The sequence below is a fragment of the Diabrotica virgifera genome, chromosome 4 (assembly GCF_917563875.1).
Source record: "Diabrotica virgifera virgifera chromosome 4, PGI_DIABVI_V3a".
In the NCBI taxonomy this organism is placed as follows: domain Eukaryota; kingdom Metazoa; phylum Arthropoda; class Insecta; order Coleoptera; family Chrysomelidae; genus Diabrotica; species Diabrotica virgifera.
The window spans coordinates 263,536,828-263,554,992 of NC_065446.1; the positions used below are offsets into that span (position 1 = coordinate 263,536,828).

Sequence of the window (18,165 nt, forward strand, 5' to 3'; positions counted from 1 at the left end):
GATGTTTTCAGAAACTTTTGGCTCTCGGTAATAAGGTAATAGTTGGAATGAATACATAAGAGAATTGTTTGAGGACAACAGAAATAACATTGACAAGGTAAATGGTAAAACGGGACCTGAAATCCTAAAATGTGAAGTAGAAATGGCACTTAGAAATTCCAAAACTGGAAAGGCAAATGGACCCGATGAGGTTCCTACTGAATTATTAAACCTCTTGAATGATGAATCAATAGGTATAATATTGCACTTATTTAACACAGTATACAATACTGGTATTATACCTCAAAAGTGACTGCTGTCTACATTCGTTACACTGCCAAATAAATCCAATGCAAAAGAATGTTCAGAACATCGAACAATATCTTTAATGAGCCAACTATTAAAGATATTTCTAAAAATCATCCACAACCGAGTTTATCAAAAGTTGGAGTCAGATATTAGTAATACACAGATGGGGTTCAGAAAAGGACTAGGTACTCGAGAAGCTCTCTTCGGTTTGAATGTTTTTACACAAAGATGCCTAGACGTTAATCAAGAAGTACATGCATGTTTTATCGATTTTGAAAAAGCGTTTGACAGAGTACGCCACGATAGGCTAAGAGACATTCTTGAAAGGAAAGACAGATAATAAAGATCTGCGAATAATTCTCAACTTATATTGGAATCAGAAAGCTAACATCAAAATAGAAAACGAGATATCAAAAGCAATAAAAATACGTAGAGGAGTAAGACAGGGATGCATTTTGTCACCACTGCTATTTAATGTATATAGTGAAAGCATCTGTCAGGAAGCCCTTTTACAAGCAAATGAAGGAATCGTAATCAATGGAGAGGTTGTAAATAATATTCGATACGCAGACGACACTGTACTAGTTGCAAGAACAGTAAAAGCATTACAACAATTACTTACAAACATAAATATTGCTTGCAACAATTATGGCATAAACATTAATATCAAAAAAACCAAGTATATGGTCTTCAGTAAAATCATGACACAACCAGCACATATTAGTATAAACGGCATTCAAATTGAAAATGTATCAAGTTATAAATTCTTGGGAACTATAATAAACGAAACTGGAGACCAAAAAAATGAAATAAAAAGACGTATCGAAATTGCCAGGGCCACCTTCATAAAGATGAGAAAATTCTTCTGCAACAGAGATATAAGCATCCCTCTACGATTAAGAATGCTAAGAGGCTACGTATTTAACACGCTATTATACGGTGTAGAGGCCTGGACTCTCAAACAGAACAACATAAAAAATATTGAAAGTTTCGAGATGTGGTGCTACCGTCGAATGCTGAAGATAAGTTGGGTTGAAAGAATCACAAATCTTGAAGTAATACGAAGGATAGGAAGAGACCCAGAAATTTTGTTAACGATAAAACGAAGAAAACTCGAGTATTTGGGTCACCTGATGAGAGGTCATAAATACGCATTACTTCAAAATATAATGCAAGGAAAAATAGAAGGAAAACGGAATCCAGGCCGTAGAAGAATGTCGTGGATGCGGAATTTGAGAGAGTGGTTTGGCTGCACCACTAATGAACTTTTTAGGTCAGCTGTAAACAAAGTCAGGGTAACCTAGATGATTTCCAATCTCCGATAGGAGTGGCACAAGAAGAAGAAGAATAATGTAATCTCTCAATCTGCGTTTAAATTTTTCAAAAATTTTTATTCGTTTTCTGAGTATTTGAAAAAAAATGAATGCATTTAAATAGCATTGGACCAAGATTTTGCGTATAAATCTTCTCTAAGTATAAATACGAGTTACTAACTAAATAGAACACAATATTTTATTTCCATTCATTATTTCAGAACTATTTTTTCACACACAGTATGCAGCACCTAAATACATAAATGAATTAAGAATTTAATATTGTTTGCTTCCAGACGTTGTTCTGTATACAGTCGAACCCGCTTATTAGAGTACCGCTTATAGGAATATCCCGGTCTATGGAATAAAAATTCGACGTCCCGAAACGTTTCCATTTACTCCTTAATAAATGTATCCGTTTATTGGAATACGGTTTAGTAAGATCGTACCGCATTATAGAATATTCTTCATGTCAACGAATAAATTTTTACCTACAATTTCCTAAAAATTTAAATTATGCCTGGTATTATGGATTCTCGACAAAGACGTCGAAGGCCTATAATGCTGTTTAATATATTTTTAGGGTTTGTCAAATAATACACTTTATTACTTTGTTATTAGTACGAATTTAATCTTTCGCTGACACAGGTCATAAAATAATTTCATCTGTCTGCAAATTTATTTACAAATTGCCACCCATTTGCCTGTTATAAAATTTTTTTAGAAACAGCTAATCGGCTATCCTAACTGCTCGTAGGTAAGAAGTTTTCTGGAGGGTCAATCAAATGGAAATTTTTCTAATTTTTATAATTTAGAGCAGCAACTGATTAGTAGTTTATGCAACAAAAAAAAAGACAAGTACAAATTACCTATTATTTTTCAAGACAAAATAAGTAACTCTTTTATATGAATTTTAATAGACAATATTTACACACCTACATATTGTATACATTTCATATTAATTCCTGTATGCATCCACATTATATAATGCAATTTGGTTTTTAATAAATAAGTACCTAATAGTTACACTACTGTATTATTGACATAAAAAGACCTAAAACCATTATACATATACATGTTAACATAGTATGTACTATCATTACGTATATTCGGTACATTTATTTCGGCTAGCCACCAACGATCGGTTATTAGAATATCCCGGTTATAAGAATATTTTTGCTTGGCACTAAGGCTATTCCAATAAGCGGGTTCGACTGTATATAGAAGCGCTTTTTTAAACCCAAGGAACAATGTCTTATTGTTTGTTGTCCTGTACAAAAACTTGTAATGTTATTTTAAGGCTGTGACTGATAAAACGAAATGTATGCGATAAAAGTATCTATAAGAGAATTCTTTTTAATTTTAACAAAGGTGTATTTATTCGTAAACGTTTTATTTTATTTTCAATTTCATTTCAAGAACTATACGTTTTTATATGAATATCTGATACTGTAATGCTGGTAAAAGCTAGTAAAAAAATTATATTTATAGAGACAATAGCGACAAATTTAAATAATTGATACTTGAGAAAGGCACTTTGCCGAAACAGCTGTAGTAATAACATAGTTGTAATAAATTTTGTGGAAGTATAGAAAAACAAACGTTTTTCAGTGTTTTATTGTGAGACAAATTTAAATATACCAATATATTAAACGACGTCGAATGTGCACTCATACCCCCCACCCCCTGTCGTATTTCGTCGAAATAAGCAAGCCCACCCCCTCCCTCTTCTCAACGACGTAGTTTATGGATGTCCCCTTGTTGTGCGTTATACACATTCATAATGATTTGGCAAAACAGTCTGAATAAATGACAGTCAATACGACGGAAACAGTGAAAACAATATGGTTGCTTCCAACTTCCAACTGTCAAAGTTCGGAAGTCTATATTGGGAGACCCGTATAATAACTACCAATAGAATTCCATTATCAGTACATCCTAGATGATACAGGTTTTGTCCATTTATTTTTATACAGTCGAACCCGCTTATTAGAATACCGGTTTAAAAAATATCCCGCTTTAACGAATAGAAATTTGCGGTCCCGAAACGTTTCTACTAGCCATCAATGATCGGTTATTAGAATATCCCGGTTATAGGAATAGTTTTTCTTGGCACGAAGGCTATTCTAATAAGCGGGTTCAACTGTATTTCATTCCTCCGTCAAACGATGACTTATCTTTGTATTGCTTTTGATAATAAATCAGTGTATGCACATACGTATTTTTGATCACCGCGATTTTGCACTGTATTTATATAAGTTGACAAATGTTTTCAACCGTCAAACACATTGTCGCATTCAATATCACGTGCGCTAGTACATAAACCAAGCCGACATTTACCCGTGACCTGAAACTAATTGAATTATTTTCAAAGGGACGTTTCGTCATTAGCCTACTTTATAAAATCAGACTAATTGGAATGTATATACCTTACGGTGTGTGCAAAGGACAATGTCGTCCGTGGCCCAATGTCGTCCGACGACGGCGTTTTTAATTCTCCATCTCACTTACATGTCCGCACAGCGCCAAGGATTATAACCGAACCGAACCGACTACAAGCACAAGCCGATTGCAGATTATTATTAGGACAGTCAATTAGGGTATTTAGCTCCGAATTCCATCCTACTACATCGATTTACTTGATATTTTCACAGTAAGTAGCGAATAGCTCAAGAAACAAAGTCTACCATGCCGATGTGCGCTTTTATCTTGGGGGTGGTTCCTACCACTTCTCGGAGGTGAAAAATTTTTTGGTTAAAATAGCCACGGAAGAGGCTAGAGAACCTAATTTTAGGCAAAAACTGTTCTATAATTATTTTTTGATAATTCAATACTTTTTGAGTTATTCGTTTTTGAAAAATTACACCTTTTCGGACGGATTTTTGCGAATACCTTAAAAACTATGCATCTAACAAAAAAAACTATATAAAATATTATTGTAGTTTATAAAAAAAAACAAAGAAATTCGTTCTTTCACAAATCTTCTAGTTATAATACAAAAAGGGATCTGGTAGGTGAGAAGAGTTTGTTTTTTTGGTGCCTGCTCAAATCGGTGTATTCAACTTGAAATAACAGAGAAACGGTCGATTTAATGCGGATAGTGATACTAATAACTTTTGTAGTGATTGAAAAGACCTTTAAAATGAGCAATATTAAGTGTCAATTACATTCAAACTGCTGCAAAAAAATTGATGACTAATGTATTTTAAGAAGGAATGAGAAGTATATTTAACCACTCATCCATCATAATTTAAATATGTACATCGTTTTCCTTCTACAATACTTTTTATTATAGTGTTATTTGTATGTTCAAAAAGTTGGACTGGTTTAAAATTAATAGTTTTTGAAGAAAATAAGATCAAATTATAGAGCGCATTTTTAAATTTTCTTAAAAATCTTCCTTTTTCTCCATGTAACTGGAAAATAATAGGAGATACGAAAAAAAATATACCACAAAAATATAGGGTTTCTTTAGATAAAAATTCCGTTTCTATTTTTTATTACTGTATCTCTTATTATTTTCAAGTTACATGGAGAAAAAGGAAAAATTTTTAAGAAAATTTAAAAATACGCTCTATAAATTGATCTTATTTTATTTTTCAAAAACCATTTATTTTAAACCTGTCCAACTTTTTGAACATAGAAATGACACTATAGTAAAAGGTATTGTAGAAGGAAAACGATGCATTTACATTCTGGTGGATAGGGGTTAAAATTACTTCTCATTTTTTCTTAAAATACATTAGTTATCAATTTTGTTTGCAGCATATCTCTATTAGTTTGAATATAATGGAACTTCAATAGTACTCATTTCAAAGGTTTTTTCAAGCACTACAAAAGGTATTGGTAGCATTATACACCTAAAATCGACCCTTTCTCTGTTATTGCAAGTTGAATACACCGATTTGAGTATGCACCAAAAAAAAAACAAACTCTTTTCACCTACCATATCTCTTTTTGTATTATAACTAGAAGATTTATGAAGGCAAGTATCTCTTTGTTTTTTTATAACCTATAAAAATGTTTTATATAGTTTTCTTAGTTAGATGCATAGTTTTTAAGGTATTCGCAAAAAACCGTTCGAAAAGGTGTTATTTTTCAATGAAACTGACCAATTTTCAACCACAAATAGCTCAAAAAGTATTGAGTTCTCAAAAAAAATTATAGAACAGTTTTTGCTTAGAATTAGGCTCTCTAGTGAATTCCGTGGTTATTATAACCAAAAAATTTTCCACCCCCGAGGTGGGATGGTAACCACCCCAAGATAAAAGCACACATCGGCATAGGATAGATTTTGAATTAGGAGATAAGTAGAGGCTATTCTCAAAATTTCATTAAAATCCATGCAGTAGGATAGAATTCGGAGGTAATACCCTATTCTTGCTCCCATTGACTGGCGTATATAAGTTTATGGATATTTAGTATCCAGTATTTTATATAATATAGGTAGATACATTAACTCCTTCAGTTATAATCGTCGCAGATCTTTACATAATTGTATGAAACTTCGTAAAAAGTCATGTTAATAGATTGAAATCTTTACAATTTATAAAAATATTCATTCACTCATTTTAGAGAAAAACTTTTAAATAGAAAATTGTAGTATATTAAAAAAAGGTACATTATTTTTACAATAAATAATGCAATTGCAAAAAACGGCCACTTGGGACTTTTCGGGGGCTGATTTGCAACAACAAATTAACGAAATTAAACTTGCCATAGCTCAAATTGTGGCTTTTTTAATTTACTACAACTTTCTATTTAAAAGTCTTTCTCTAAAATGGATAAATTAATATTTTTTATAAACGTTAGTTGTCAGTTTTAATTAATATATTTCATATAAATAATAAGTTTTTTTTATAAATGGTGAAGATTTCAATCTATTAACATGAAAAATGAATAACCATTTTCATTTTTGATTTACATTTACTCTGATTGGAGTATGAAGGGAACCATTCATACCGCGCTGAGCAGATGGGACGTGAATTGTAAATTGTAGAATTCCCTCATCTTCCTTAGTCTCAGCATCCGTATGGCTTGAATATTGTAGAAGCCTCTGAGGTGTAACCAGAGAAGGTTCCCATTGTTTTCATTCTGGTGGGGTGTAGAATAGCATTATGTTGTTTTATATGCCATTAGAGTGAAAACTTAGTCCTATTAACATGACTTTTTACGAAGTTTGATATAATTATGTAAAGATCTGCAACGATTATGACTGATGGAGTTAATGTAACTACCTATATTAGGTAGGTATACAAAATTATTAAAATTTTGATGTATTTTAGATGAAATTATATTTATGTTTTAAGTACATATCCATAAACTTATAATAATCCATTCCTAGCGCGTGTATATGCGTAGAAAGCTAGGATCTGCAATCGGCTTGTGCTAGTAGTCGGTTTGGTTATAATCCTTGGCGCTGTGCGGACATGTAAGTGTGTTTTTAATTCTCCATCTCCACTCCACCGGGTTCAAGTGGATCGGAATACAGGTGACCCAATTTTGTGAAAGTGAAATGAGGTTAGGGTCAGAGCGACGGTAGATACTTTACGTGTTGTACTCCACGACCACGACAAACAATTTGTTATTGGTGGTTGGTTGCAATGTTGGAATTGATAGGCGCGCCGATGTATCAAGGCCGGGGACACTTTTTATCCTAAATCTTTCAAATCGACGATAAATCACGTGATGCGCGGGGAAAATGTTCAAAGTAACACTACAAAATACAAATTAAAGAAAAAACCTAATGTCATAGAAAGTATTTATATTTCTTACTAATAGATATAATATTTGCTATAATTTCTCCAAAAATTCGATGGCTCAGAGTTTATGGTATTATAGTCTAATGAACTTTTAGAACATTATTGTGTGCAAACCCTTCCGAAAAACGATTATCGTGTTGTTTAGCGGGACAGGTACCTATACAATGCCCGCAAAAAAACTTTTACAAAGTAATAAATTAATATCTAAAACGCATAAATCAGAGGAATTAGGTAATATTTTAATATTACAAATTAATACTTCATATCAATTTACTATTTTAGTTGGAACTTTAGTTGGGCCTTCTCCAACTGATTCTCCAAGGGACGGTAAATGGTAAAAGAGAACCAGGAAGAATACGCATTTCCTGGCTTCAAAATTTACGAAAGTGGTATAACACTACTACCATTGAACTGTTCCGCGCCAAAACAAAGTCAAATTGCCATGATGATCGCCAACGTCCGGAACGGATAGGCACTTTAAGAATAAGCTACAAAATTGGCTTATTCTGCACACTATAATAAATATGCGCAGGTAGATCGTATCCTCGGGGTAGACCGCATACTATAGTAGCACCGGCTTAGAACAGTATCTCCTCTTTTTGTGTTTTATTCTTTGGTAAATATTCCAATAACTTTATTTTTGTGGATTCCCTTCTACTTCTTTTAAAAAATTACAGTCTCCATTCTCCTTTCTTAATACTCTTGTAATTAGCAGTGTGCGCAGAATAAACTGAGGCAGTTGATTTCATGTCGCTCACAATTCACAATAACTCTGCCTTTGACGACCACCAACCAACCTTAGCTACTCTTAGCACCTCTTAGCTCCAACTTCAAATGTCTTGTGCAGAGCAGTCCTCTCATTTTGTTAAAATTTGCTCTAGCCGTATTCTAATATTATTCCAAGCCTATTCTAATTATGAGGAAAATAAAACAGAATAAAAATTAGAACAGGAATAAACGAAAACCAGTGGAAGAAGTCAGACTAGACATTTTTGACTTAAAAAACAATTTTACAACTTATCTTCCCTACCTAATTTTAACAATCTGACTCTAAAAATAAATACTTTATGTATTTTTACTCTACCAAATTAACATCACACCACCAACATTACTTGCTTATTCATCCGTTATTTTGGGTGTAACAGTAACAGTAACAGTAACCACATGTTTTACTATTGCCATAGCAAATCTATGGGAGTTTTTCGCACCTTCTGTTTGTTTTTTGTAAATCATGAGGCTTGTAAAAAGTGATTTAAGTAGTACTTAAAAAATGTTTCGATCATACCTTGCAAAAGACGTGATCTCAATGTTTGTTTTGGAGGAATGTGTTGGAATGTGTTGGAATTTTCACGAGCAGGAGAATATGTGTAGCACAGCAACTTTAACAAATTCACTAAATAAAATTATACATATATTAATTATTCAAATTGGTCCAAACTAAGCGCTTCATGAGCATTTGTGGGGTTAGTTTTGTTCTGTAACAGGCCTATGGCATTTGAATCCCATACTGTACAAACTTCGGCGTAAAGTAGCCTCCCATACTGAACACTCTGCGCTTCTTCCAATTTATTTCTTATAGTACCTCTTATACCTCTGTTATTTCTTATGTTTACCTCTATGTATAAACTCTACCTTATCGTTGGATCTCCGATACCAATTTGTAAAAACATTCATTTATTTCATATTACTATACGGAGTGGAAACATGGACTCTCGTAATTACAAGTATGAGGCGTGTAGAAGCCTTTGAGATATGGGTTTCTCGAAGGATGCTGAAGATATCTTGGACAGAGCACGTAACCTACAACGAGGTGCTGAGAAGAATGGAGGACTAAGAAAGAACTCCTAAATATTGTAAAAAAAACAGAAAAACGAGTTATCTAGGTCATACTTACAGAGGAGAAAGATACAACTTTGCACGACTCATAATGAAAAAAAAAATGGAGGGAAGAAGATGTCCAGGAAGAAGAAAATGCTCCTGGCTAAAGAATGTAAGAGATTGGACAGGCTGACAGGCATAAACATACATTCGATACTAAGAACAGCTCAAGATAAAGGACAATTTGCTGTAATTTTAGCCAACCTTCAATAATGGAGAAGGCGCCTTAAGAAGAACATCCCTATGTGTAATTCTTCTGTGTTTTACAGCCAAAATTGTATTAAAATTCGTTGCTCTCTGGGGGTGACTGAAAGCTTTCTATCACACCGATCCCTCCGAACCGACGTAACAGGATGCACATTTTTTGTTGAAATTATACTTCTTTACGCGCGATATGAGGGTGAATTTTAATAGGATTAAAACCTTTGATTCCGGCGCAGTCGCATTACAACTTTGTTCTGATTGGATGTTCAAATGACATGACAAAAATTATCCAATATGGCAGCTGTGGCACAGCTGTGGGACTGTGGTTTGGTTATGTATGTTTGTTGCGTTTTAAAATTTGTAGGAAGAGAAACAACAAACAAAAAGTTAGTTAATGGTTATATTACCTTTTTAAATAGTTTTCATATTATATTTTTGGACTTATTAACATAGAAGAGATGATTGTTGCATGCCAATGTGAAAGCCCATCAAACAGTGACTAGTATGAGTGCCGCAAAATTACTGATAAAAAACCTATTAGCTCGAAGGCGTAGAGAACTGTGGATAACAACAATCAACCGGGACGATCTACGATCTCGCTTATTCAAAGCTAAAGAATCTTACACTGGTAAGCGTTTTAAAAATAGTTAATCAAATTTTGTTATGATATTTGAACATAGCCACTTTGCACGATGCAAGTGATTGCGAAATTTATTAGTCGTTATACGGGCTCTGATTGGGTGTTGAAATGATCTGTCAACAATAAATAATTGTTCAATATGAAGGTAAAAAAATGTATAATATATTAGTTTTATTGTTGTGAGGACAGAAACAAAAAAGTTTATAATTGTAGTGATTTTTAAATAGTTTTTAAAGCAACAGGTACGTAATAATTGTAAATGTATCATAGGTACCTACCTATTTGAACCTACCAAAATACATAGTATGTAATACTTTTATTTACATAATTAGATTACCATCAAAATTTCTATCAATATTCACCTAATATATTGTTTTCTTACTCTATGTTTTGTTGTATTTTTTCAATTCTAAATCATTTCAATTCAAAATCAAAATAATTTGATTTACATAATTCAAAAATGTCAAAAGTTTAATCCGTTTAGTTAGTAGATCTTCGCACATAATGACACACTGTCTCCGTGGTGAAACGTTTAATGCGAGTGAACCCCAATACAACGCCAATACCAGCCGCGCTGGTAAGTTGGTTCGAATCCCAATAGAAACTTTTATTTTTTTATTTTTTTTAATACATTTTATGATTGTAAGTATATTTATTATATAATTTTATTTTCAGAAAATACGTATTTAGTTAAAAAAATGTCCGACAATTAATGTTCAGAAATCATTTGTGGCATTTTTAATGTGTTTGTGTGTGTTTTATTCTTTTATTATTTTAATTTTTGGCACTGTTTTAATAAAAATGTTTGAGAAGTAGTAAGTATAAATTAGTTTAATATTTAAATAAAATATAAATAAAAAGTATATTAATTTCGTTTAAAATCATATAATCATATAATAGAAGTATAACTTCTTACGTGCGTACAAAGTACACACACACACACATTCTTTTTGAAGATATTCTTCTTTAGCGGCGAATCGATTGAGGGTAAAATTGTACATTTACCGCGCGCCTGCGCGCACTGACAGTATGTAGTTCTGACAGTATGTTGCTAATCTTTCAAGATAGGTATGTATGTATCTGTAACCGTGCAAATAAGTCATTAAAAGAATATATTAGTGGTTTTAGGAAATGTATTATTTATTATAATTCTTGTGTTTTTGGATTAATAAAATATTATGTAAACATAACATTTTTACACTATATGTCGCCGTGTTGTGTAATTATATCCGAAACTTACATATTTATTTCTAGTGCCTCGATGGAGTAGTTAGAAATGCGTTAGCACTGAGATTGGAAGGTTGCGGGTTCAATTCCCCCGGGCGGTTCATATTTTTTTTTATTTTTGGTTGTTTTAATAAAATTTTTTTGAAAGTGGTAGATAAGAAAGTTAGTTTGATTTTTAAATAAAATACAAATAACCTTTTAAGTATATTTATTTCGTTTAAATTACCTATTATATAATAGAAGAATATCTTCTTACGTGCATACATAGTACACACACATTCTTTTTTTATTTCTCTTTGACTTTATGTGGTATTTTCTAATAGAGCAGTAACATTGCAGCTAATAGAGCAGTAGCATATGAGTTGATAAAATGTACTTAGTTGAGGAGAAAGATAAGACGTTTTATTCAAGTAACAGTACGCGCACTGTGAGTTCTTTATTGAGAGTAGGTAAATAGTTTAAGGGCGCTCGCAAACACAGCCACTTGTGGTCGCCACCGGTGGCTGCTGTATGTATTTCAAATATACTACCGGGAACACAGTGTGTGCGCCCAGTCCATTTAAAATACAAACAAACCTCAGTCAGCAGCATGTAGCAGCCACCGGTGTGGTGGCGATCACAAATGGCTGTGCTTGCCAGCGCCCTAAAAGTCCAAGTCCAAGTCATTCAACAATTCAAGGGATTTTAAAAAAAGTTTGAAAATACTGGGACCGTGGTTGCTAATTTTACCTGTATAAACAAAATTGCTGAAGTACCAAGAAATTCAACAATTAGAAAATCAAAACGAAATCAATGTAGTAAAGTAACAGCATCATCAATATAGAAAGTATTTTTTTATCTTCTCTTCTTCAGATGCAGATCCATGGATGTTAGCGATCACATTTTCCATTAACTCTCTGTTTCTTGCAATGTGTATCAGATATTGTATGTCGTTAATCCTTGTCCATTGCCTTATGTTTCGGAGCCAGGACATTTTCTTGCGTCCGATTCCTCTCTTGCCTTCGATTTTACCCTCGATTATAAGTTGAAGGAACTGGTACTTTTCATTTCGCATGATGTGACCCAGATAGGCCGTTTTCCTTTTCTTGATGGTTTCGAAAAGTTGGCGTTCTTGGTTAATTGTTTTAAGGACATCTACATTTGTAACTTTCGCCGTCCATGGTATTTTTAGGATACGGCGATAAAGCCACATTTCGAACGCTTTTAATCTGTTTATATCTTAGTCTTAGTAAACCTTAGTCTCAGCTAGAAATCGAACTCTGAACAGGTCAGTACTTTCCTGAATTTTACGAAAGCTTGACGAGCTTGCACAATGCGACACTTTACTTCCCTGTCCGATGCCAGTCTTCAAAAAGCCACGTTCCCAGCTATTTAAATTTGCTCACTCTCTCAATGGACTTGGTATTCAGTGTTATGGTGGAGTTTTCATGTATATTTAAGTATCTTATAGCATATTTTTTATAGGATCTACTTATTGCGTTGTTATTCATAGTTTATAAATAGGAGCTTTTCGATTTATCAATTATCTGCTCCAGATAAGCATTATCAAACTTTTCACTACAATAACCGAAGCTAAACACATAATGAGATCATTTTCTGTAAAATATACGAGGATAACACCCACGCATGCAGACATATCTCAATATCGATTAGAAGAGTTGAGAAAAAAAAACTAAATTTCAAAGTTTTTAGACCGGTTTTTCTTTTTCGTTAAAAAACAAATAAAAAATCTATTGGATACGTTTTTTACGTTTGTTTTGACTGACTGGAAGCTTTAGGAAAACTAAAATATACTGTAATGTATTGTTTTAAAAAACAATATAAATAAACAGTTTTTTGCGAGCCAAACCGATGTTTTAAATTTCTCAAATAAATTATTGTTGAATAATAAGGTGATATATCAGCGAATAAAGAAGCAAACTCAGTAGAAAAACATAAACTGCTTTTCAAATTGTGTTCAAGGTTAAAATAACAATTTGTCTAAAATAATTTGAAAATGTAATTAAATTATTTGGACTTTTCAGCTAACATTAGCCAGAATGCGTGCCGTTATTTTAGTACACTCTTCATTAATTAGTATTTTTAATGCTTCTTCTTCTTCTTCTTCTTCAGCCTTCAGTAATCCAACTTTAGACATAGGCCTCCCCCAATTCAATCCAGTGTTTTCTATTTTCCTCCACTTGTTTCTAGCGACTAACCATGGTCTTCATTGTTGTATTCCGTGGTTCCATCTTTTATCCTTCAGTCGGGCATTGTGTCTTGCGAAGCTCCATTTTAATTTGGCAGTATGTTTTCCTGCGTCTTTTATTTTTGTTTTGCTTTTAATCCATTTATTTGTTTTTTCTCTATAAGCCTCATCCCGAGCATTGATCTTTCCATCGCTCTTTGTTTTACTATTTTATCCATATTGGTCTTGGTGAGTGTTCACGTTTGTGAACCATACGTGAATATAAGAAGGATACACTGATCGTAAACGCTGGTTTTCAGATTTTGTTATATTTTAGTGTTTTTCAAGATCCAACTCAGTTTTCCGCTAACCTTATTCTTCTGGTAATTTCGGCAGTTTGATTTTCTTTGTTAACTTTCATTATCTGTTCCAGGTAGATGTATTCGATTACTGTTTCTAAATTAATGTCGTTCAACGTTATTTTTTTAACTCCAGGTGTATTCATCATTATTTTTGTCTTTTCTCCAAGTTCATCTTAGACCTACTTTTTCCGAAGCTTGAAATAGTTGCGTCATCATGGTCTGTAATTCTTCTAAACTTGTAGCGAATATTAATATTAATGCTTCAATATGTGTAAATTTTGGGACAGAATAATTTTTTATGTACCTATATAAATAATAGAACAAAATAGAATACCACAAGAATGGAGATCAAGCATCCTAATACATACCTCTCTTCAAAGAGGGAAACAAATTTACACAGCCATATCTACACAAGAATAAGAAGAAGAAGAAAAAGAAGAAGAAGAAAAATCCTTTTTTGAGTCTCTCCGTGAATAAAATTCTCTATAGAGAAACAATAATCAGCAGCAATTGACTTTAATTAATAATTTTAAATTCTTTTATCCCCTGTGTGGCTCAATGGTAAGAGAGCCTACCTTTGGATCCAAGGGTTATGAGTTCGAATCCCAGAGGCATTTAAGCTATATAAAAAATCTTGTGTCATACCTGATTTTCCAACGTTAGACTTGCCGATGACAGCAATCCGCAATTTTGGCGTTGTACTTTTGTCGTCCGTCTTCATTTTCTGAAAAAAAAAATAACAACAATAAATATAGTGAAACAAAAAACTTATACTAAGTTAATATAGTGGAACCCCGATAAGTCGGCCTCCGATAACCCGGGATGTACTGTGCATATGAATTTTATGTTTTTGCAATTATAATGTGTTTGTTTATTATTTATATGTAGTTTATTAATTTTTACCATATTCTCCGGCTAACCCGGATTTTCGATAATCCGGATCGGCAGCGGTCCCGATTAATCCGACTTATCGAGGTTCCACTGTATAGTCAAATAGTCATATTAAGATGTATTTGCTGTCTATCACTATATTTTGATTTTATAAAAAATTGAAATTTTAATAAACAACAGTAAATGATCAATTTAAATAAAATAAAAGATAAATATAACAATATTTGACGCAAAATTAAGAGATTTGTAATAGAAATAAAACCATTATCTGAACACAATAATTATTTTCTGAAAGCATAGGTATTTTATATTCACGATTTTGATGATTAAACCAAATTTTCTTTGAAGTATTTTTTCCAATATCTGCCAGCAATTTGTGGAATTTGGTCACTCAAATTAGGGTTAATATCGGCCATAAATAAAAGAAAAGTCAATAAATGCGCTACAAACGCTATTTTCCAATAGTCGTGTGCTAAAAACTAGAACAACATTTTTATTGAGCTGTTTTTCACTTGGTCCAGACTAAAATACTGAACACCAAATCGTAATAATTTATGGATTAGGTAAATGGTTGTTTTTGTCTTACATAAGCACATTAAAGTGATTTAAAAGGTGTTTAGTAAGAATTGGTCATTTCAAAAGGGATTTCAAACAAAGTACAGTGGAACCCCGATAAGTCGGCTTCCGATAACCCGGAAGTCCGGCTAACCCGGACCGATTTTCATCAGACAAGACAATCATTTTTCAGTTTGACAAGAGTTTTTGGCAAGAAATGAACAATACTGTACATAATTTAGATGTACTGGGCATATATATTTCATGTTTTGGCAATTATAATGGAGTTTATCTGTAAGTACCTAAATTGTATTTTATTAATTTTTACTTTTACCATATTCTCCGGCTAACCCGGATTTTCGATAACCCGGATAAGCCGCGGTCCCGATTAATCCGACTTATCGAGGTTCCACTGTATTTGTATTATTCAGTTATAGGTATGTATACAGTAAAACCTTAGTTAACCGAAATAATTGGGGGGTAGGCCGTTTGGGATAACAAAAATATCGGTTAAAAATACCATTGTTTTTTGTATTCTTCTTGTATCAAATTACATGGTATTCTTGGTCAAAGTTGGTATTAAAAAATACTATGAGGTAATTTCATAATGTGTTGTATATTTAATTGCGTTCTTTAGTTGTATACAAGCAATGTTGACGATGTTGATAAATTAACATTGAATTGTTTCCGTTTTACAATAAAAATTTTCTTTTATTGACGAAATTATAGAAACTCAACCGTTTCGGTTAAACGATGTTTCGATTAAAAAGGTTTCGGATAACAGAAGTTTTATTGTACTTGTGAGTTAATGGGTTTTGGCAGTGCATCTTTAAAAGCACTACCAAAACAATTCAATTTATTTTTCAACACCTTTTTGTATACATTTTAGAAGAAAGACGGATACAAGTAATATTCTGTTATTTAAGATTAAGGAAATCTCCAGATTTTGTCAAAACTTTAGCGGTTTTCTTTCAACAGGTTTTTCTTAATGAAAAAGCTGTCATTGCAAATGACACTTACAATAAGGACAAAAATAAGGAAATACCACGTTTTACTTCCGCATTTAATTTAATTCAACTGGGAGATTAAGCCGAGCACATGGCACTTTCTGTTTCATCGTTTTTCGGAATTTTCACACAGTTGCCAAGTTTTAATTAACATCAAGATTTTAGAGCCGATTATTAAAGTATTGTGTAAAGCTAGTAATTCCATTTTTAATGTTTTTCTGTTGTATTTAACAATAAAACATTGAAAACTTTTGTATTTAATACTTCCGCAAAATTAATTATATCGATACATCAAAGCAACGGTGAGATAAGTCCAAAATTTCATTTTTTTTTAAGTACATAGAATGTATTGCACTCTATACTGGTAACACTGAGATATGTATATCTCAGTTATCAGAGATACATATCTCAGTGTTACCAGTATAATAGGGTGCAATACATTCTATGTAAATAGCGTACTTAAAAAAAATTGAAATTTTCTACTTATCTCACTGTTGCTTTGAGGTATCGATATGCTACAGCTGTTTCGGCAGAGATACTTTCTCAAGTCTAAACATTTAAAATGTTGATTTTATATATTCCAGAACAATTCTAGCAAACCTACTAAACATAAGACTTAAATCATGCGCTGAATGAATATTAGGAGAATAGAAAACCAAAGGAGATCAAAGTAAACAAAGGTGACTCTATCTCCCCGACACTGCTTAACCTTCTATTGGAGCAATAATAGGTAGGACAAAGTTTGCAAACAAAAACATTATTACAATTAACTTCAAGATTAACTTCAAGACACTTATAAACACAGTAAAAAAATTTGATAAAAAAGCAAAGAGGCCAGAGATAAGCCAGCACAACAAAACAAAATACATGATGATAGTGAAGGACGACACAACAACGCTGAGATATCTATTAACACAGAACCATAAATTTGACATTGTATCCATCTTTAGCTACTTGGGAGCAACAATAGGGAAAACCGAAAAAGAAAGAACAGAGGAAGGAACTTTGAGAGGCACAAAACATATGGAATGAATAGAAATCTGCTAAGAAGCAAGACTCTAAGTAAGAGAACAAAGATGAACCTATATACGACCTTAATAAGACCTGTTGTTATTTATGGGATGGAAATAAAGACGATTAACAAGAAAGAGGAAGATCGCCTTCTGAAATTTGAAAGCAAAATAATGAGAACGATATAAACAAATGTCGAAATTAAAGAAAAGTTAAGGGAGAAAATATAGTCTTCTTCTTCTTAAAGTTCCCTCTCCTATCGGAGGTTGGATATCATAATGACTATGGTCACTTTGTTGGCTGCTGCTCTGAACAGTTGTAATGAACTACAGTTAAACCATTCTCTAAGGTTGCTCAGCCAGGAGATGCGTCTTTTTCCTATGCTTCTTCTTCCTTGGATCCTTCCTTGCATAATAATTCTCAGCAACTCGTAATTTTCTCCTGTGGTAATGTGACCCAAAAATATAGTCAGATACATAAAATACATATGTTCGCTTAGCTTGGGTAGGATATAAATATACAGAGATGCCCACACTCATGTATGTTGAAAAAGTAACTAGCTGTTTAGGCAATACGTAAAGTATCCTTAACAATAGTAACCTATACTTATTGTACGGTTATAGAGTATATTCCCATAGGTAAGCTGGTTAAGAGTAGATAACGATTTTTCATATGTAATTTAAAGTATTATCTGCATAAATGGCACAAAGAATATTTGCTACGAGAGGTATATGGTTCAAAATGCATACAGTATCACGACTAATAAGTTATGTTCACATACATGTAGAGTACTTACAGTTTTATTCCTTGATGACGTGTCACATCAGAGCTCTGATTGAATTCCATAATCCATTTGGTTC

The 18,165-nt window shown here is 32.7% G+C and overlaps 1 protein-coding gene across 1 annotated transcript in view; it reads right to left on the reverse strand.

Annotated features, from left to right (window-relative positions):
- LOC114325430 (ras-related and estrogen-regulated growth inhibitor-like protein) overlaps nt 1-18,165 on the reverse strand; it is an 89,990-nt gene that overhangs the window by 44,821 nt on the left and 27,004 nt on the right. Inside the window, exon 2 of the mRNA XM_028273503.2 lies at nt 14,487-14,565. Coding sequence (XP_028129304.2) covers nt 14,487-14,562 — 76 coding nt within the window. The 5' untranslated portion in view covers nt 14,563-14,565. The remainder of the gene's footprint in view (nt 1-14,486; nt 14,566-18,165) is intronic.